Consider the following 21,696-nt stretch of genomic DNA (forward strand, 5'->3'; position numbering starts at 1 on the left):
TTCTCATTGACAAAATCAGCAAAGTCATCAGCAGCGAAGGAGGACTAAGGTGGAGGAGGCGGTGCATTGAGGAGAGAGGAGAAAATAGAGATCTCATGTTAAAGGAGGGGTCTGCGGGGCCTCTGATGGTGTTCGGTGGGTGCTTAGCCATAGGGTGCAGTGTGTAAAGAAGCAGGTGTGCAAGTAAGTACTCTGCAAAAGTTTTAGGCAGGTGTGAGAATGCTGTAAAATAAGAATGCTTTCAAAAATCGAAATGTTAATAGTTTATTTATATGAATTAACAAAACGCATGAACAGAAGAAGTGAATGAACAGAAGAAAAATCACACTAAATATTGATTTGATTTAGATCACCCTTTGCCTTCAAAACAGCATCAATTCATCTAGGTATACTTGCACACAGTTTTTGAAGTAACTTGGCAGTCAGGGTGTTCCAAACATCTTTGAGAACTAGCCACAGTTCTTCTGTGGATTTATGCAGCCTCAAATGCTTTTGTCTCTTCATGTAATCCCAGACTGAATCGATGATGTTGGGATCAGGGCTCTGTGGGGCCATGCCATCACTTCCAGGACTCCTTGTTCTTCTTTACGCTGAAGATAGTTCTTAATGACATTGGCTGTATGCCTGGGGTCGTTGTCCTGCTGCAGAATAAATTTGGGGCCAATCAGATGCCTCCCTGATGGTATTGCATGATGGATAAGTATCTGCCTGTACTTCTCAGCATTGAGGAGACCATTCATTCTGACCAAATCCCCAACTTCATTTGCAGAAATGCAGCCCCAAACTTGCAAGGAACTGCCATGCTTCACTGTTGCCTGTACACACTCATTCTTGTACCACTCTCCAGCCCTTTGGCAAACAAACTGCCTTTTGTTACAGCCGACTCATCAGTCCAGAGATCCTGCTGCCATTTTTCTTCACACCAGTTCCTGTGTTTTCGTGCATAGTTGAGTCGCTTGGCCTTGTTTTCATGTTGGAGGTATGGTTTTTGGCCACAATTCTTCCATGAAGACATAATTCTTGGACCCTTCATGAAATAAAGCCATTTTGCCCACAAATGTGTTCTGTACTGTATCAGCATAATTTACAGCCGAATCTTGTTCCCATAGAGATCCATTCAAATGCAAAGAATTATAGTATCACTTGTAGAACAACCTCAGAATAAGCTATCCAGACTCTGGTGATGTTGATAGGTCACAGACATCAGGAAGTCATGCTGTGCAATGGATATGCAACCAAATACATAACATGACTATTTTATTTGACATTATGTTAAATAGTTTAAAACATTGAAATGGGGGGCTATAAAAAGTGTATAAAAAGTGCTGTAATTACTACATGGTGCAACCAAAATATATAAAAATATATGAGAATCTGCACTTTGGCCACATATGAATTGCTTGATTACAAACAGTGGAAATAAAATATTAATCCAAACTTTTGACTGCTGATGTGTATTCATATAAGTTGTGATTTTTTGAGATTTGGATTGCACTGGGCAGTGGTACATTTGAATATGACAGGATTGTTCTGTTGGTGACATTGCCACTAGGTGGCAAACACATATGAGAGAACTGGATCTCTCTGGTTCTCTTTTTTTACCCCTTTGCTCAAGCCTCCTGGTTGCCAAGCCACCAGCACCATGAGACGTCTTGACACAGACATTCAGTGCTCTTGCAACCAACCTGAGAACTATGCCACCATTGTTGCGAGGTTTGGCCAGTTATGGACAAGCTGAAGTCAAAATTCACTTTTTCCTCAATTTTGTCAATTTTAACCATACAAACATGTTTTAAAGTATATATTGTCACAATGTTGAACTTTTGTTGTTGACCACTAGATGTCACTAAATCTGATTTTGTCTTTACCGAGTTTTACTGCCTAATTATGCCTCTTGTTAACAGACCCACCTGCTCTCTGTTATCTGGTAATGTGAGTTCTTTAGCCAATTGTCTCACAGTATTTAAGCCTGGTCTTTTCACTCTGTCTTTGAGTCTTCACTGAATGCTGTGTGAGTAACTTTGGCCTGAACCGCTGTAAACTTAAACTCGGATTGCCTCACCTGCTCTTTGACCCTGGACTGTTGTAACTCTGTGATACTTGGATTGCCCTGTGGATTTGTTTGCCTTACCTGGATTGATCTTTTTGCCAACGTAACTAATCTCTGTACCCTGATTATTTGGATTACCCTTTGGATGTCTGGACTGTCAGATGTTTTTTGCCTTTTTGTGGATTTAAGGACTGAACTTTTGCTTTTGGATTTTTGTACAGTTTCTGGAACTTTGACTTTTTGTGGAATACATTTTAACTTAACCTGCTGTTGCTTCACAATTGAGTCACCTTCAGTTCCTTGGTGGTTCAGAGGATTGTTCTCAGACTATCACACCGGACACCCGGGTTCAAGACCCAAGTTTGACATATTCCATAAAATTCCTGGAAGATGATTCGATTTTAGATTTTGTCATTGTGTACCTTTTGCCATGTATGTCGAACAAATGTCTGTCCATTTTCCATTTCCCTTTAAAAAAAATATCCTTTCACAAAGTGGTGCAATATGGAAAGCCAACGGTGCCAAACCAGCTTACAAAATATATCTAGTCGTCATCATTTTTAACATGGTGTGTTAACACGGCAAAACTTCATCTCTTTAGATGCTGTAAATGAAACTGTCAAGATGTCAAATTTTCACTTGTAGAAATCTTGAGACATCAATTTCTGATGCGTTATAATTTTTCCTGATAACATGGCAAAAATGCAGTGTTAACAGTGCAAAACTGTATGTCTTTAGAGGAATAAAATAAGATGTTAAATTGACGCATTGAAATTTCAGGTCTTGAGATGTTCTTTATTAACGTCTGACCTGACAACTGAAATGAGCATGTAAGGAAAATAGCTACCATCTCTTCTGTGGAGTCTGATGGCGGTTGTCTGCCTTAAGTTGCATTAAGGCAACCTTCTGTTTATTGACTGTCATGGACTCTTATACAATCCAGTAAATCAATGGACAAAGGACAAAGTACATGGAGCCAGGTTGCAGCCTTTGTCACAGGATTTTTAGACCCGGAGCCAGTGTCTCCGTGCACTATACCACCTGATTTCACTCAATAGCTTGTATGAATCAAGCAGGTAAAATAATTAGTGAAATCAGGTGGTGTAGCGCATGGTCAGAGCAAATGCCTGCTGAAACTGTGGCCTCCAGGACGTGGAGTTGAGTACCGCTGTTATAGTTATAGACTGTCACCTTTAATTTGAGGGTATTTAGATCTGTATTTTAAACTATTGGAACATTGTTAAGAAGAATGAGAGCACTGGTGCATGTTATGTTTGGATCATTGCCTTTCTGTGGGATGAAGCACCGTCCAATGGGCCTCATTTATCAAACATTAGCGAAGTGTAATTGACCATAAAACCTTCAGAAATAATGTTGGATTCATCAAAGTTTTCAGATGTCACTTTTTTTTGGTAGGATCTGAATTGAATCTGACTGGATTAAACATGAAAATGGGTCATGTTTAATTTGTGTAATCCTGATTTAATTATTGCTTAATTGGAGTTGAATATAAATTCCATAAAACATACAAAGTTTGCTACAAATAGGGTGTACAAATCATAGCTTAGACCTTTGTTGCTATTGCTGACCTCTTTACATTACATTCACATGTATTGCATTATTGGGAGATTTGGTGCTTCGTGTACTTCTGAGAGTGCATCTTCAACAACCAAGCCAATTTCTTTTGTGAGCCTCACAAATTCATTCCAACCATAGACCGTATAAAAATGGTTCTGACTGCTCAGACACCTTCTGAGTTTGTGCAACTCACTGGAGCCAGAACTCCACATGCTGTTCCTGTCCAACTCCAAAACATGTTCAGGTGTTTGGGAATTGGCACAGGACAGTGAACACATCTGTCATCTCTCCTATACTTTTATAACTTTGCCTCCAATTTAATGCCAATTATTTATTATTTATCTGTTCCATAATAGTCACGGGTCAGAGTTTACAACAACAACAATATCCTGCCAGGCTCCTGCCACCACTCAGATTCAATCCTGGTCTCATCTGTCCAGAGGACATTTTTCCAGAACTCTGCTGCCTCTTTTAGGAGCTATTTAGCCAACTGTAACCTGGCTATCCTGTTTTGCAGCTAACTAGTGGTTTACATCTGTAGAGCTCTTTGTGAAGTCTTCTGGAAAGAGTATTCACTGAGAAATCTACACCTGAATCTTGAAGAGTGTTTCTGATCTGACAGGCAGGTGTTTTGGGGTCCATCTTCATTATAGTGAGAATTCCTTGGTCATCAATTTGTGATGCCGGGCTGTGGAGGCCACACACACTCAATCTCAAAATAAGAGTTGGCTTACAATTAACAAAAATCCATCAAACAGATTGGGAAAAGGGAGGCAAAACGTACACAAATGAAAACTAGCCAGAAACCTTAAACATATTTTCATCTCAGGCCCCATCCAAATGTCTCTCTCCCCCTTTTAGGCCTGACACTCGGCCCATGAGGAGGTAATTGGCAGCAGCCATAGTGATTACAATGGCTGTGAAACAAGCCTATTGTTTCTTTTGTTATTTCTCAGCCTCACAATGGCTTCATTGACTCTCATTGGCACAACTCTAGTTCTCATGTTTTCAAGTGGCAATAACAGACTTATGCTTGCACTGAGGAATTCAGAAATCAGAAGCTGCTGAAAAGCCAACTGTCCATGGATCCAAGTATGATTTCATATAATAGTAATAGGGTCATGGTCTGGGATATTAGTTTCACTCACCAGATGGAGTAACCTTACTTAGGGCTCCCTGGTTCAGCTGTTACCTGGACAAAGGCAGCAGGCGAATGGTGTGTGCCTAGACCAGGCATGGAAACATACCATCTTTGTCAGGCAAGGAGACGAGGCCCAGAATCTCACCAGAAGAACATTCCCAACACCAAACATGGAGTGGAGTGTGGAGAGGGACCTTGGTCAGCAGCTCCAGTTCACGAGGGAGATCAGCTACACTTCACTATGACCTGACACTGCAGCGTGATCATGGGAAGCCAGGACCACACTACTGATTGGCTTGGCCATTGGGAAGAGGGGACTAGATGTCAGTTTGTGGTTATCTGATATTGCTTAATGCACAGGCAGACAAGATTGGCAAGGTGAGCTGCTGAAGTCTGTTGTGGAAAAGCAATGACCGAGAAAAAGACTGGCACGCCCACTACAGTGCATGTTATTTACACAAAGCATATCCACATCAGGAAAATCACAAGAGCTAGCCACAAACTCAGCAATACAATCAAGAATAACCAAAGAAGCCCCTAGACATTGATAATAAAACTGGCTTAAAGTTAACAAATATGAATATTAACATAAACATACAATTTACAGTTAGGCAGGAATGACGTTAAAGCAGGAATGTGGCAATAGACATTGAAGAGGTTATGTAAAGGACAAGGGTGGATAAGCCACTTATTGTTTTCTGATGACAGTCAGTCATGCTTACCCCATATGGAGCAAAATACATTTTACATACATTTTAATATGTTTCTAATGCGTGTGAAAATGTGTAAAAATGCCATTTCATATATTCTGTAATTAAGGCTCACCATTTTAACTGATTACCCAGGAAAAATTCCCAGATTTTTCAAAAAGGACAGTTTGGATGAAACTGATTTTCACCCAGATTTTTTTGTTTGTCATATTTATATTTCTCCGCATTTGCAATGAAATTACAATATTTGGTTGTCTGGACCCTTGCTGTGAAAAGAATACCAAATCACGCTTGTTCTGTCACCTCACCCCAACAAAATAACCGTTGTCACTAAAACAGTAATTAAAAATATTTATAGTATATTGATACAAATAGAACCTATCCTGTGACCAGATTAATTGAACATTTCACCATGATTGAATGCAAATAAGCCCATTCTGGCCATGTGATTTAAGTGGTTAAACTGGATTCCTTGAGGGGGATTAGATGTCAGTTTGTTTTTATGTGATATGGCTTAATGCACAATCAGACAAGATTGCAAGATGAGCAGATGAAGTCTCTCATAATATCTCAGAAACCGCTGAGCTCCTGGGATTTTTCACACACACTATCTCCTAGAGTTTGCAATAATGGCGCAAAAAATTAATTAAAAAAATACAGTGAGGAGCAGTTCTGCAGATAGAAACATCTTGTTAAAGTGGATAGGCTATGGCAGTCTAAAGAAGTAATAAATACCGAATAAAGTACTCACTGAGTCTATGTTTAGAAATATATACCCAATGTATGTGATATATATGATAAATATATTTTCAATACATTTATCAAATATATTTCTAAATAGCATTCCAAATATATTTCAAAATGCAAATACATTTTGTACATTTCATCATACATTTTAACTGCAAACTGATGTTCTCCACTACCATATGTCACTGTGGATGATTGTAATATAAATTCATTTCAAAATGCTGTTCAAGATCAGTGACACAGACAGGTGTCTGCATTCAGCTGTCTTTCACAGAGTCTGAGGAGGAGCAGGAGCCCAAAGACTGCAGTAGAGGAGTCCATCCTGAGCTCTGTTACCCAGCGCCAGTGTGGAGCACAGTCTTACTTAGCCTCCTACTTAGCCCCGCCCTCACTGACAGGAACGTCACATTTACTTCCTTCAAGTGACTGTGGGATATCATTGTTGTATACACTCACTTTATTAGGAACACCTGTACACCCGTAAGTGACTTTGACCGTTGAATGATTGTTGGTGCCAGACAAGAGGGATAGGGATATCAGAAAGGGGGCGGGGGAAATCAGGAGGGAGGACTAAGGTAGAGTTTGAAAAGGTGTGTTTTTAGTCTGCATCGAAATAGGGGGAGGGATTCTGCTGTCCTGACAGTGGTAGGCAAGTCGTGAACGTGCAGCTCGACCGCCAGGTGCACGTAGAGAGGGAACCATAAGGCGACCAGAGCTGGCAGACTGGAGTGGTCTATCTGGGGAGTGATCAAGGATTGTATGTAAGGCTGGGGGGCGGTCCCCTTAGCAGCCTGAAATGCCAACACTAGGGCCTTGAATCGGATGCGTGCGGCAATAGGAAGTCAGTGGAGGCCAATGAGAAGCGGGGTGACATGAGCCGACCTGGGCTGACTGGTGATCAGGCGGGCTGCAGCATTCTGGACCAGCTGGAGGGGCTTGATAGCACACGCTGGGAGACCGGCTAGGAGGAACTTGCAGTAATCCAGGTGGGAAATGACGAGCGCCTGGGCTAGGAGCTGGGTGGCTTTCTCCATCAGGAGATGACGGATACGGCGTATATTGTACAGAAAGAACCTGCAGGTTCTGGCAGTGGAGGATACTTGTGGAGCCAGAGTGAGGCAGTTATCAAGAGTTACCCCAAGATATGTGATTTTGTGATGAAACTGTTCATATTCATCACAAGCCGGTACAATGTAACATATCAGTTAAGCAGACCATTTAATAAAGGTCCATTTTTCATCCATCCATTACCCAACAAGCTTATTCCTGGTCAGGGTTGCGGGGGTACATGAGCTTGCCCCAGCACATGTTGGGTGAGAGGCACATATACACCCAGGACAACCTCCATCTTTTTAACCTTGTTTACCTGGTAGGCGAAGGCCAGAGCAATGGATTACAATAACCTGATCAGCAGATCAGAATGCACTTTTTAACTCAATCCTTTTTACAAAGCAATGAATTACCACATTTTTAACCTTGCATGAATTACCATGTATTTAACCTTTCATTGCAATGAATTACAGCATTTTATCTCAGCAATTTTAACTTCTCCTTTTATACCCAGTGCATAGCATTTTTAAAGTATTTTGTCTTTTAATACTCAGTGCACATCTAGTGTATGTTTTTAACATATTGTGGCGAGCGCTGGCTCCAAAGACTGAGGCAGAGATAGTGGTGTTTTCGAATCGCTTGGCAGCTTCGTTTTATTAAATGTATTTATTGTAATGCTCTTCACAGCAAACATTCGCAGACTGACCAAACTGGTCGGGCGACAATTGTTTTTATAGCAGATCAGACGACCTGTTTGAAAACCGCCCCAAGACACACCCTCTAACAAAAACTTTAAACACGACCGGGTAGCCACAGACTACCGGGTCCTATCCAGCCCAGGTACAGAACCCCAGGCCGTTACATGGCCCCCACCAAAGGGGTTTATGTCCCCTGACAACCTCGCCGCCCACAGTCGTCCCACAAAGTCCCTCAGATGGCCTGGGACTCGTCGCTGCTGTCGGGGCCTCCCGACTTCTGGGGATGGCGAATGGCTGGGCTCAGGAGACGGGGCTGGGCTAGCCTCCGGGCTAGCAACCGGAGGGTTGGCACCTGCAGCTGCAGGCTCGGCGTTAGGCCTGTAAGGAAGTTTCCCGACAGGTCTGAACGAGGCATTAGCGATCGACAACAGATTGCAGACTGGTAACTAAACTTGACGAAATAAGGAAACACTGCGAAACGGAACTTCAAATGCATTTTCCCAAAACTTTATGGAATGTAAATTCTAATTAGACTGTGCACTGTAAACGCATAGGCTATATCTTTTCAACCTCTTTTACCTGGTAGGCGAAGGCCAGAGCAATGGATTACAATAACCTGATCAGCAGATCAGAATGCACTTTTTAACTCAATCCTTTTTACAAAGCAATGAATTACCACATTTTTAACCTTGCATGAATTACCATGTATTTAACCTTTCATTGCAATGAATTACAGCATTTTATCTCAGCAATTTTAACTTCTCCTTTTATACCCAGTGCATAGCATTTTTAAAGTATTTTGTCTTTTAATACTCAGTGCACATCTAGTGTATGTTTTTAACATATTGTGGCGAGCGCTGGCTCCAAGACACCCTCTAACAAAAACTTTAAACACGACCGGGTAGCCACAGACTACCCGGTCCTATCCAGCCCAGGTACAGAACCCCAGGCCGTTACAATATATTTCACCATTCAGTGCATTCAGAATGACGTCATTTTAATAACCATTACATTTGGACTGTGGCAGGAAACTGGAGTAACCAGAGGAAATGGATATGGAGAGGACACAAACTCCATTACATGACATTACATTTTATTTAGCAGATGCTTTTGTCCAAAGTGACGTACAAAACAGTGCATAACAAGGTCATACAACAAACACCCAAACACATCAGATAAGGTACAGTTCATATATGATTGGTTGTAAGGCCATAAACATACAGTATGTCCAGTACACAAGACAGAAAAGCAGTCTGTAACTGCTCTATCAAGACTAAAACTACAACTTGAGGAATTACTATACAGAGACAAATACAAATTCTAAAGACCTAAATTAAGGTATAAAGTACAACGGGATTAGATAGACAGGTGAAAAACATGTGATAACAAAGTAGCGGACTCCTGCAGAGGAGTCAAGGTACAGTGTGAAGAGATGCGTCTTCAGACTACGGTGGAAGAGCGAGTAAGCAGTTCTTATGGGAATGAGGAGGTTGTTCCACCACTGGGGAGCTAGGGTGGAGAAGCTTCGTACTCAGGATAAGTGAGAGCCATTAATGCAGCTGGCAAAATGAGCAAGTCAGCCTGTGGCAGCAGAGCTGGTCCACACAGCATTCAAACTCTGGACCTTCTTGTGATGAGGCAACAGTGCCATCTACTGCACCACTGAGCTGCCTCACCATCCATTTTAAGCATGCAAAATAATATTTCAAAAACAAGAACATGAAAAATTAAATTTTAAAATCATAAAAAACCTGCAGATATTTAAGGTTCTGCACACATTCCACACCTAGTGCAAATGTAATGTAACAGTATTTTGTTAAATAAAGCAACATAGATCGCTTTTGAGATAAAAAAACTTCATTAATAATTACCCGAAGAACCAGAAGAGAGACAGCTAAATTCTGCAGAAGAACTGGAGAAGAACTGAGTACTATATACTGTAAAATTGAGACTAAATTTAAAAACACATAAAGCTGTTATTTGAACCACCTTTCTTTCAACCTCTGTGTCTTGCAGGTCTGTACCACTTTCTCCATGGTTCCTCATGGTTAAATTGTGTTTCCTAGAGCTTGATAAGTTTACGGATTCTCAAAGAGTCGATTGCACTGAAGTTGCCCTTTAAGTAAGCTTCGAGAGCAAGACTGGCCTGAGGGGGAGAAAATAGTTTGGAATTTAAATGTATTCAAATGTTTGCGTCCATTACTGTCGCGTGTAATTATTTAAGACACAAAATGTTATAGCTAATTTAGTTTGTACAACTGCAAGCATGCATTTCATAAAGCCAGTGTTCTTTAATTCATATTTGCATTTTAGAATAGTTTTTTTTTATGTCGCAATATTAATTAATCAACAGGAAATCTGCTCTACATGGATACAAGTCTGCTTATGGTTAAAGGATTACATGATAGGTTGTAGGTGACAAATTAATAATGTATTCATCTTCAAGGGAAAATCAGTTAACTTATAGTTCATCCATGAACTCAAACCATATTGATTATGTGCGGCCCTGCAACTCTTATCAGGACGATTTTAGAATCTTAAGGCAGAAGAAACTGTGGTGTGCTGTGAGAAGAGTGCGGTTGGACCTACATTATAAAGGGCTGCTTCCACTTCCTGATCCCCTGTGCCTGATGGAATGAGGAGGGACACCTTCACCTTCACAGTTTCAGCTGTCAACACTAAGGGTCACAGAAAACAAATTACTTGCAGCTGTCCATACCAGAAGAGGAAGTTAGAGTTAAAACAAACAGCTGAACATACTTCTTTCATATTACAGCAAAAAGTAATTATCATATTAGAGATGACAAACTCATATACAGTCGATGATCTAAATGTTTTCCCAAATTCTATCCAACTAATGTAAATCTTTACTTTCAAAAATGTGCACTAGGTAAAATCTCTTATTTCCAACCTTAAAAAAATGTTTGCACTCAATCAGGTGTGTAATCAGAATTTTTTTTTTCAATGAAAGACCTCTATATACACTCGCTGAGCCCTTTATTCGGAACATTTTTACTTTAGTACACCTAACCTAAATCATGCTATTATCTGATAAACCAATTGTGTGTAGTGAGTGCATCATTTTAACCATGTGTGTTGGTATCGCTGCGGGCCGTTCCACTAGACGTAAAGTAGATTTTTTTGGCAGCATCATGCTTTGGGGGTGGAGAACATGGTGGTGGCGGAGAACATGGTGGTGGCAGCATGAGGCTCTGGGGGCTGTAGAACATGGTTGAGCCACCATCATGCTTTGGGAGCTGTAGAACATGGTGGAGGCAGCATCATGCTTTGGGGGCTGTAGAACATGATGGCAACAGCATCATGCTTTGGGGTCTGTAGAACATGGTGGTAACAACATCATGCTTTGGGGGCTGTAGAACATGGTGGTAACAGCATCATGCTTTGGGAGCTGTAGAACATGGTGGTAACAGCATCATGCTTTGGGGGCTATAGAACTTGGTGGTAGCAGCATCATGCTTTGGGAGCTATAGAGCATGGTGGAGGCAGCATCATGCTTTAGGGGCTACTTTTTTCCTCAGCTGGGACAAGGGTTCTAGTCAGGATAGAGGGATAAAATATAAAGATATAAAAAGTCTTGACTTGCTGCTGTAATAAAAGCAAAACTATTAGTTGACTAGTGAACAGGATTGTCCATCTAGTTGTGTTCTAGAAAGTTAGATATTGGATTTAAAATGATTTAAATTAATTCAATATTTTTTTATGTTTTCTTGAGAAAAGTTACATTATTCATTGGTGCTAGCCAGCTGGGGGATTGAATGTGCAGGTAACACTCTTCTGAAGGAGAGGTTAAATTTTTTTGACTAATTCCATTGTCAGATTGCTTCATGCATTTATTTTTCTGCCCCCACTAGGTGTGTTCCACTATCTGATCTTATAATTGATACTTGACATCTCCTTGCTATATAAACATCTTAAAGAATTCATATATTAGTTGGTATCGAGTGACCAAGGAATTTCTATGTGAACTGCTGTGTGAGGCATGTGAACAACATACCATATCTTTTGAATAAACTTTGTCTACTTTTAGCTTCAAAAGGCCTAAAATAACCTATGCCCTCGTTTGGCTTATCTGGAAGTAAATGATCTTGAGGTAAGTGCTTTTGCTTGAGTCCATTTACATGTGACACACTGATCAGTTTGCATGATTCCTACCACTGTGTGCAGTTTCTTTGTGAATGTGTCAAATGAATGTTGTAGACACTAGTAAGTCTGATCACATGAGCTCAACACCCCAACATAAGCAATAGACCAATTTTCTGATGATAACTTGATTCTGGCTGTCTGAGATTACATGAAGAGCTAAATGAAAGTGACACAACCAAAGTCTGAAGAAGAACTGTGGAAGTTCTCTGATATCGAACAACCTACCAGCTGATTTCTTTTCTTTTTCTTTCTTTCTTTTCAGTTTTAAAAGTGAAGGGTGGTCACAAAAAATATTGATTGGACTATTAATTCAAATGTAGTGTTTTTAAAACTTTAAAGCTTACCAAGTGTCCTCAGTGTCCAATGAATTCACCATGGAAACAGGGCAAATTTACATAACTGAAAAGGCTGTGTCTGAAATGGCTTCCTATTTATACTATATTGGCCTTCAACCATCTTGTTCTAGTGTCTGAATTCAGAAATCAAAATTTGCATATTTTAAGACAGGGTTTCCCAACTGCAGTGCAATCAGATGAGGTCTGGTGTGCCATGTGAAAAATCTATAGAACAGTTAAAATTATTTTCTGTATGCTCTCCTTTTCCTCAGGGTAATAAAGACCCACTTTCACTAAATCCCATAAAATAAAGCAGCATAATTGAATTTTTGCATGAAGAAACAACGTCACTCATCATTACATTACATTACATTAATGGCATTAGGTGGACTCCCTTATCCAGAGCGATGTACAGTTGATGAGACTAAGCAGGAGACAATCCTCCCCAGAGCAAAGCAAGGTTAAGGGTCTTGCTCAAGGGCCCAATGGCTATGCGGATCATATTGTGGCTACACCAGGGATCGAACCACTGACCTTGCGGGTCCCAGTCATGTACCTTAACCACTACACAACAGGCCACCCCACCTCATCACGAACTTCAAGTTGAAAAAATCATTTAGGGGGTTTTCTCTGCTGTTAAACAAAGTGACGGGTCATTTAGTGATGGGTCATGTATTATCAAGGCAACACAAGGGTCAATAATAAAGAATCCCAGTGTTTCCCATAAATACTCATTCGTGGCAGCCTGCCAGTTCAGTGGGGAAGGAACCGGAGCTAGTGCGGGAGGCGGAGCGGTACCAACTAGATATAGTTGGGCTCACCTCCATGCACAGCACTGGTTCTGGAACCAAACTCCTGGAGAGGGGCTGGACTCTGTTCTTTTCTGGAGTTGTGGGGATACTCACAAGCCACCGGCTGAGCGCCACTATGTTGGAGTTCTACCCGGCGAACAAGAGGGTCACCTCTCTGCGACTACGTTTTGCTGGGGGGAAGCTCTGGCAGTCATTTGTGCTGATGCACAAAACGGCAGTTCAGAGTATCCGGCCTTCTTGGAGTCACTGGGCGTCATCCTGGAAAGGGTGCCGCCCGGAGACTCCATGGTTCTGCTGGGCGACTTCAACACTCAAGTGGGCAACGACAGGGGAAACCTGGAAGGGGGTGACTGGGAGGAATGGATTGCCTGATCTTAACCCAAGCGGAGTCTTGTTATTGGACTTCTGTGCTGGTCATGGATTGTCCATAAGGAACACCATGTTCGAGCATAGGGTAGCTCATAAGTGTACTTGGTACCAGAGCACCTTAGGCCAAAGATCGATGATCGACATTGTGGTCGTATCATCAGATATGTCTTGGACACTCGGGTGAAGAGAGGAGCAGAGCTGTCAACTGATCACCACCTAGTGGTGAGTTGGATCAAGTGGCCGGGGAGGCTGCCGGACAGACCCGGTAAACCCAAATGTGTAGTGAGGGTGAACTGGGAACGTCTGGATGCGGCCCCCATCCGCAAGGTCTTCAACTCCCACCTCTGGAGGAACTTCTCGCGCATCCCAAGCAAGTTGAGGACATGGAGTCTGAGTGGGCCATGTTCAAAGCCTCCATTGCAGAAGCGGCAAGCAGGAGCTGTGGCCAGAAGGTCATCGGTGCCTGTCGGGGCGGCAACCCAAAAACCCGCTGGTGGGCACCAGTGGTGAGGGAGGCTGTCAAACTGAAGAAGGAGGCCTTTCGGGCTTGGCTGGCCCGGGGGTCCCCTGAAGCAGCAGACAGGTACCAGGTGGCCAGAAGGGCTGCGGCTTCGGCAGTCACTGAAGCAAAAACCTGGGTATGGCAGGAGTTCGGGGAGGCTATGAAGAAGGACTTTCGGTTGGCCTCGAGGAAGTTCTGGCAAACCATCTGAATGGAAAGCAGGGCTTGTCTCAGGATGTTTTCAGCAGGGAAAGAGAACTGCTGACCTGGACTGGGGTTGTTGTCGGGCGGTGGAAAGAGCACTTAGAGGAGCTCCTGAAACCGAACAACATGTCCTCTGTGGAAGAGGCAGAGCACAAAGACTCAGGGCAATCTGCACCTATATCCCTGGCGGAAGTTGCTGAGGTAGTCAAAATGCTCCTCAGTGGCAAGTCGCCAGGTGTGGATGAGATTCGCCCTGAGATGCTGAAGGCTCTGGACATTGTTGGGCTGTCTTGGCTGACACGCCTCTTCAGTGTCGCAGGGTCAGGGACAGTACCCGCAGAGTGGCAGACCGGGGTGGTGGTCCCCATTTTCAAGAAGGGGGACCGGAGGGTGTGCTCCAATTATCGGGGTATCACACTCCTCAGCCTCCCCGGGAAAGTTTACTCTAGGGTGCTGGAAAGGAGGCTCCGACCGACGGTCGAACCTCGGATTCAGGAGGAGCAATGTGGCTTCCGTTCTGGTCGTGGAACAGTAGACCAGCTCTTTACCTTAGCGGGGTTGCTGGTGGGATCATGGGAGTTTGCCTATCCAGTGCACATGTGCTTTGTGGACTTGGAGAAGGCTTTTGACCGTGTCCCCTGGGGAACCCTGTGGGGGGTACTGCGGGAGTATGGGGTACCGAGGCCGTTGTTACGAGCCTTCCAGTCCCTGTATAAACAAAGCGAGAGCTGTGTCCGCATCCTTGGACAAAGTCAAGCATATTTCCAGTGGGTGTGGGACTCCGCCAAGGTTGCCCCTTGTCACTGGTCCTGTTTGTGATATTCATCGACAGGATCTCAAGGCACAGCCGAGGTGAGGAGAGTGTTCGGGTTGGTGACCTCAGAATCGCGTCTCTGCTTTTTGCGGACGACGTGGATCTACTGGCTTCGTCGGACTGTGACCTTCAGCATGCACTGGAGAGGGACGCCTGGAATACCCAGCTTAGCCTACTGCCACCGGGACCCGACTCCGGATATGCGGATGAAGATGGATGGGTGGATGGATGCCAGTTAAATAAATGCTACTGCACCATCCCTTTCAAAACATGTGCAGAAGATGAGCTTTCAATCCTGGCTGTAGCCAAAGATTTCACAGTATGGATTATAATTACTACTGCCTCTCGCCAATGATACCACCCACCTTCAATTAAAAAACTGACTTACACTTAATGAATAGGAACAGCAGCAGCATACACTTTTCAATTGCAGTTAAGCTTAACACTCAGTATGTTCAATTGGTCATCTTTTTATGAGACAATTTAAGACATATTAAAGAGACGATCTCCTACCTGAGCAAATCACACCAACATCTTTAGAGTGAGGACAGAAGTTAGACCAAAACCCAGAGTGCTGGCACAGTGTCAGGGAGGATTCGCTTCCAGAACACCTCACATCATACAACATGATGGGCCCGCTGCCCTGTCCAAAGTGGGCACTGCCGACAGCAGCCAGAGCTCTGCCACAGCCAGCCTGTCTACACACCACCTCAGCGTCGTTCGTGTTCCAGTACTCATCACACACCGTTCCCCACTGGCCAACGTGGTAGATCTCCACTCTGCCAGAGCATTGATCACTTCCATTCACCAATCTGATCTGGGTCTGGAGATTTACTACAACAAACAGGGAAGTCCTGTGATTTATTTTCTATGAGTGTAACACAAGCCATCACATTTAAGCACCTGTAGCTTGCTTGAAAATGTTACCATACAGATATACTTGTATGCTAACATCAGCAAGTGAGCAGAAATTGTATTGTATTGTATTGCTATCTGGTGCATAATTATACTTTAGTTTTGAAAACATTGACCTGTGTAACGTTTTTGGGGACAGACATAACATCTCGAGTTAAGTTGACATTAGAGAACGTAGACTACAAGTATGAAAAGTATTGTGTTGATATTACTTACCAGAGGGATCACAGAAACTAGCTTGCTGGCTCAATTGTTTAAGCCTGCTATGTTCATGCAGCCAGTATGACCATTATACTACAACAGCAAGCCATATAGCCTTATATCTAATGAGCTGGATTGAAACCTTTTCATGTCATCAGAATTTACCAATTATATGCCCTGTCTCGTTTCAGTCATTTTGATGGATTTAAATGGGTTTGTCAGTTCAAAATTGCAGCCGTATTGCACTTTACATCACTGAATCCAAGTTTCCCATGTGAAATAAGTTTTAAATGTAAAAAAGGTAGCAATGTGCAGGTTATGCTACCAGCAAAATGTGCATGCCAGTCAAAATTGCATTTGAGGTAGGCAGTGAGATGATTCCAAGATAGCCTTCAATATATTAAATCAAAGTGTCTACAAGATCATAGGCCATACCTGAAAAATTAGTCAAGCTTTTTTACCATTTCCATGAGGATTTCTCATGATGTATTAGCTTTGTGTTTGGCAACACTGGTCCACAGAAAACGTGAGACAAAAGTTGGGATCTACAGCTACTGCCTGGACTTGATTACCATCAAGATATGATTAAAAAACGAAAGTTACTTTGTTTTCATCTATATTTATATGCATGCAACTTAATCCCTAAATTATTACATTAAAGACAAGATTGGAAAAATTGATGTCTGCCATAGATGGAGAAGTATGGACAAAGAAAGGAATGGCAAAACAGCACTTTTCATGAAGGTGGAGGATGCTATTGCACCATCCCTTCCTAAATGTGCACACAAGATGAGCTTAAGCTTTCAATATTGACTGTAGCCAAATATTTGACAGGATAGTGGATAATTAATACTGCTTCCCACCAAAGATACAGCTAACCTTTGATAATAAGACTGGCTTACAATAAATAAATAGGAACATTAACATAAGCATGTCAATTGCAGTTCAGGTTAACACTGGGAATGTTCAATTGTGCATCTTTTTAACAGACAATTGAAGGCAATTTAAAGAGAAGATTTCCTACCTGAGCAATTCACACCAACATCTTCATGGTGACTACAGTTGTAAGATCCAAATCCAGGGTGCTGGCAGTGTGTCAGGGAGGATTCGTTTCCAGAACACCTCACATCACCCAACCAGATGGGCCCACTGCCCTGTCCAAAGTGGGCACTGCTGAGAGCATCCAGAGCTCGGCCACAGCCAGCCTGTCTACACACCACCTCAGCGGCGTTCATGTTCCAGGAGTTATCACACACCGTTCCCAACTGGCCAACATGGTTGATCTCCACTCTGCCAGAGCATTGATCACTTCCATTCACCAATCTGATCGCTATATGAAACACATTTTTAACTGTCATGAAAAGATCGATTGGAAAAGATCTCTGGCAATTATTAAAAATACTTTCTTTAGCAACTGGATGGTTCATTTGGTTTTGGCACTTAAGGCCGCGGATCTGGTTTGTGGTCCTGACCGGACAATGTAGTGTCCATTCAGAGTAATTTACCCTTACTGTTTGATGAATTTGCATGTCAATGACTGCCCGGCCCTGACCGGAGTAAATCCTGTGGTTTCAAAAAATTTTCTGAAGCAAAGGTTTCTTTGTCTATATTTATTCATTCTCAGAGAAAGGGGGAGACAATGCAACCAATGACAACATGCCTCATAACTAAAGAAATTCTTTAAAGAAATAAAAAGTTTCCAAACTGTGATTTTAGTAGCCTAACTGTACACAGGTGAAACAGAGAATTAAATCAGGTGTCACTTCTAGCAGTTTTCTCCCGTATTTCACTTTGGTTATTCATTAATTTCTCTGGTTTTGCTGTAGTATTCAGAATAAAGGCTGGATTGGAAATGAATGATGTCATCATGACCGATTCTCTCCAGTCATGTTGATGTTAAATGGGTTTGCCTGGTCAAAATCTGAAATGGCTTCCTATTTATACTATATTGGCCTTCAACGATCTTGATCGAGTGTCTGAATTTAGAACTCAAAATTTGCAGGGATTTTAGGGCAGGGTTTCCCGACTGGTTAGCCATCAGGTGAGGTCTGGTATGCCATGTGAAAAATCTATTTTTTTAAATGTAACAGTTCAAATGATTTTTTTTAACCCTTGTGTAGTCTTAACATTCTGTATACTCCCCATGTCCGAAGGGTCTAAAAGTGCCCGGCTTCACTAAAATAAAGCAGCTTCATTGATTTTCTATTTTTACAAATCTATTTTGCATAATAACAAATCCCAGTGTTTCCCATGACTTAACTAAATTGTGGCAGCCTGCCAGTTCAATGAACACTACTGCACCATCCCTTTCTAAACATGTGCAGCAGATGAGAGCAAGCTTTCAATACTGGCTGTAGTCAAATTTTTTACAGGATGCATGATTATTCATACAGCCTCTGGCCAAAAATACCACTCACATTTGATTAAAAAACTGACTTACAGTTAATGAATAGGAACAGCAGCAGCATAAACTTTTCAATTGCAGTCAAGCTTAACACTCAGTATGTTCAATTGGTCATCTTTTTATGAGTCAATTTAAGACATGTTAAAGAGAAGATCTCCTACCTGAGCAAATCACACCAACATCTGCATGGTGATAACAGAAGTTAGACCCAAATCCACGGTGGTGGCACTCTGTCAGGGAGGATTCATTTCCAGAACACCTCACATCACTCAACCAGATGAGCCCACTGCCCTGTCCAAAGTGGATACTTCTGACTGCAGCCAGAGCTCTGCCACAGCCAGCCTGTCTACACACCACCTCAGCGTCGTTCAGGTTCCAGGAGTAATCACACACTGTTCCCCAATGGCCAACATGGTAGATCTCCACTCTGCCAGAGCACTCATTATCTCCATTTACCAGTCTGATCTGGGTCTGGAGACTCACTACAACAAACACAGAAGTCCTGTGATTTATTTTCTATGAGTGTAATACAAGCCATCAAATGTAAGCACCTGTAGCTTGCTTTAAATTTTTCGATGCAAATATATAATTATAAGGATGCTAACATCAGCAAGTGAGCAGAAATTGTTTTGTTATCTGGAGCATAATTATACCATTGTTTCGAATACATTGACTTGTGTTATGTTTTTGGGGACAGACATAACATCTCGAGTTCAGTGGCAACATTAGAGTATGTAGACTACAAGGATGAAAAGTATTGTGATGATATTATTTACTGGAGGGATCACAGAAACTAGCTTTCTGGCTCAATTGTTTCAACCTGCTTTGTTTATGCAGCCAGTATGACCGATGTACTACAATGGCGAGCCATGGAGCCTAATAACTATTGAGCTCCAATATGAAGCTAGATAACCAAAATGTTATTTTAGTATCTATCTGCAGCATTTCACTTTGGATATTCATGAATTCCTCTCTTTTCAGGATGACATAAAGAATGAAGGCTTGATTGAAATCTTTTCATGTCATCAGAATTTACCAGTCATATGGCCTGTCTCTTTTCAATAATGTTGATGGATTTAAATGGGTTTGTCAGTTCAGAATCAGCCCTAATGCACTTTACAAAACTGAATCCAAGTTTCCCATGTGAAATAAGTTTTAAATTATAAAAAGGTAGCAATGTGTGAGTTATGCTACCAGCAAAATGTGCATGTCAATCAAAATTGCATTTGAGGTTGGCAATGAGATGATTCCAAGACAGCCTTGAATATATTAAATCAATCAAAGTGTCTACAAGATCATAGTTTATTATATCAATAGGCTGACAGTGACATTCCAAGATGGCTATACCCGAAAAATTCATCAAGCTTTTTTTAACATTTCCTTCAGGATTTCTGATTATGTATTAGCATTGTGTTCGGCAACTCTGGTCCACAGAAAACACAAGACAAAAGTTGAGATCTACAGGTACTGCCTGGAATTCACTACCATCAAGATATCATTAAAAAACTAATGTCAGTTTGTTTTCATCTATTTTTACATGCATGCTACTAAATCCCCAAATTATTACATTAAAGGCAAGATTGGAAAAATGTATGTCTGGGATAGACGGAGAAGTATGGACCAAGAATGGAATGGCAAAACAGTACTCATGAAGGTGGAGGATGCTATTGCACCATCCCTTGCTAAATGTGCGCACAAGATGAGCTTAAGCTTTCAATATTGACTGTAGCCAATTATTTTACAGGATATTGGATAATTAATACTGCTTCCCACCAAAGATACAGCTAACCTTTGATAGTAGGACTGGCTTACAGTAAATGAATAGGAACATTGACATAAACATGTCAATTACAGTTCAGGTTAACACTGGGAATGTTCACTTGTGCATCTTTGTAACAGACAATTGAAGGCAATTTAAAGAGAAGATTTCCTACCTGAGCAATTCACACCAGCATCTTCATGGTGACTACAGTTATAAGACCCAAATCCAGGGTGCTGGCACTGAGTCAGGGAGGATTCGTTTCCAGAACAGCTCACATCACCCAACCAGATGGGCCCGCTGCCCTGTCCAAAGTGGGCACTGCTGAGAGCATCCAGAGCTCTGCCACACCCAGCCTGTCTACACACCACTTCAGTGTTGTTCATGTTCCAGGAGTTATCACACACCGTTCCCCACTGGCCAACATGGTAGATCTCCACTCTGCCAGAGCATCGATCACTTCCATTCACCAATCTGATCGCTATATGAAACACATTTTTAACTGTCATGAAAAGATTGATATTCTTGGGCAATTATTAAAAATACTTTCTTTAGCTACTGGATGGTTCATTCGGTTTAGGCGCTTAAGGCTGTGGATCTGGTTTGTGGTTCTGACCGGACAATGTAGTGTCCATTCAGAATAATTTACCCGTACTGTTTGATGAATTTGCATGTCATTGACTCCCCGGCCCTGACAGTAGTAAATCCTGTGGTTTCATATTTTTTCTGAAGCAAAGGTTTCTTTGTCTATATTTATTCATTCTCAGAGAAAGAGGCAGACAATGCGACCAATGACAACATGCCTCATAACTTAAGAAATTCAAAAAAAAAAAAAAAAGTTTTTAAACTGTGATTTTAGTAGCCTAAATGGATACAGGTGAAACAGATAATTAAATAAGGTGTCACTTCAAGCAGTTTTCTCCCATATTTCACTTTGGTTATTCATTAATTTATCTGGTTTATTATGGTATTCAGAATAAAGGCTGGATTGGAAATGAATGATGTCATCATGACCGACTCTCTCCAGTCATGTTGATGTTAAATGGGTTTGCCTGGTCACAATCTGAAATGGCTTCCTATTTATACTATATTGGCCTTCAACCATCTTGATCGAGTGTCTGAATTCAAAAATGTAAATTTGCAGGGATTTTAGGGCAGGGTTTCCTGACTGGTGTACCATCAGGTGAGGTCTGGTATGCCATGTGAAAAATCTATTTTTAAAAATGTAACAGTTCAAATGATT

The 21,696-nt window shown here is 41.8% G+C and overlaps 1 protein-coding gene across 1 annotated transcript in view; it reads right to left on the minus strand.

The window, feature by feature from the left end:
- Positions 1–20,839, minus strand: part of LOC133126690 (deleted in malignant brain tumors 1 protein-like) — a 36,245-nt gene extending 15,406 nt beyond the window's left edge. Inside the window, exons 1-5 of the mRNA XM_061239026.1 lie at positions 20,625–20,839; positions 18,856–19,157; positions 17,315–17,620; positions 15,688–16,008; positions 9,592–9,598 (exon numbers count right to left, since the gene is read on the minus strand). Coding sequence (XP_061095010.1) covers positions 9,592–9,598; positions 15,688–16,008; positions 17,315–17,620; positions 18,856–19,157; positions 20,625–20,839 — 1,151 coding nt within the window. The remainder of the gene's footprint in view (positions 1–9,591; positions 9,599–15,687; positions 16,009–17,314; positions 17,621–18,855; positions 19,158–20,624) is intronic.
- Between the last annotated feature and the right edge of the window lie 857 nt (positions 20,840–21,696).

Source organism: Conger conger, chromosome 4 (assembly GCF_963514075.1).
Source record: "Conger conger chromosome 4, fConCon1.1, whole genome shotgun sequence".
Lineage (NCBI taxonomy): Eukaryota > Metazoa > Chordata > Actinopteri > Anguilliformes > Congridae > Conger > Conger conger.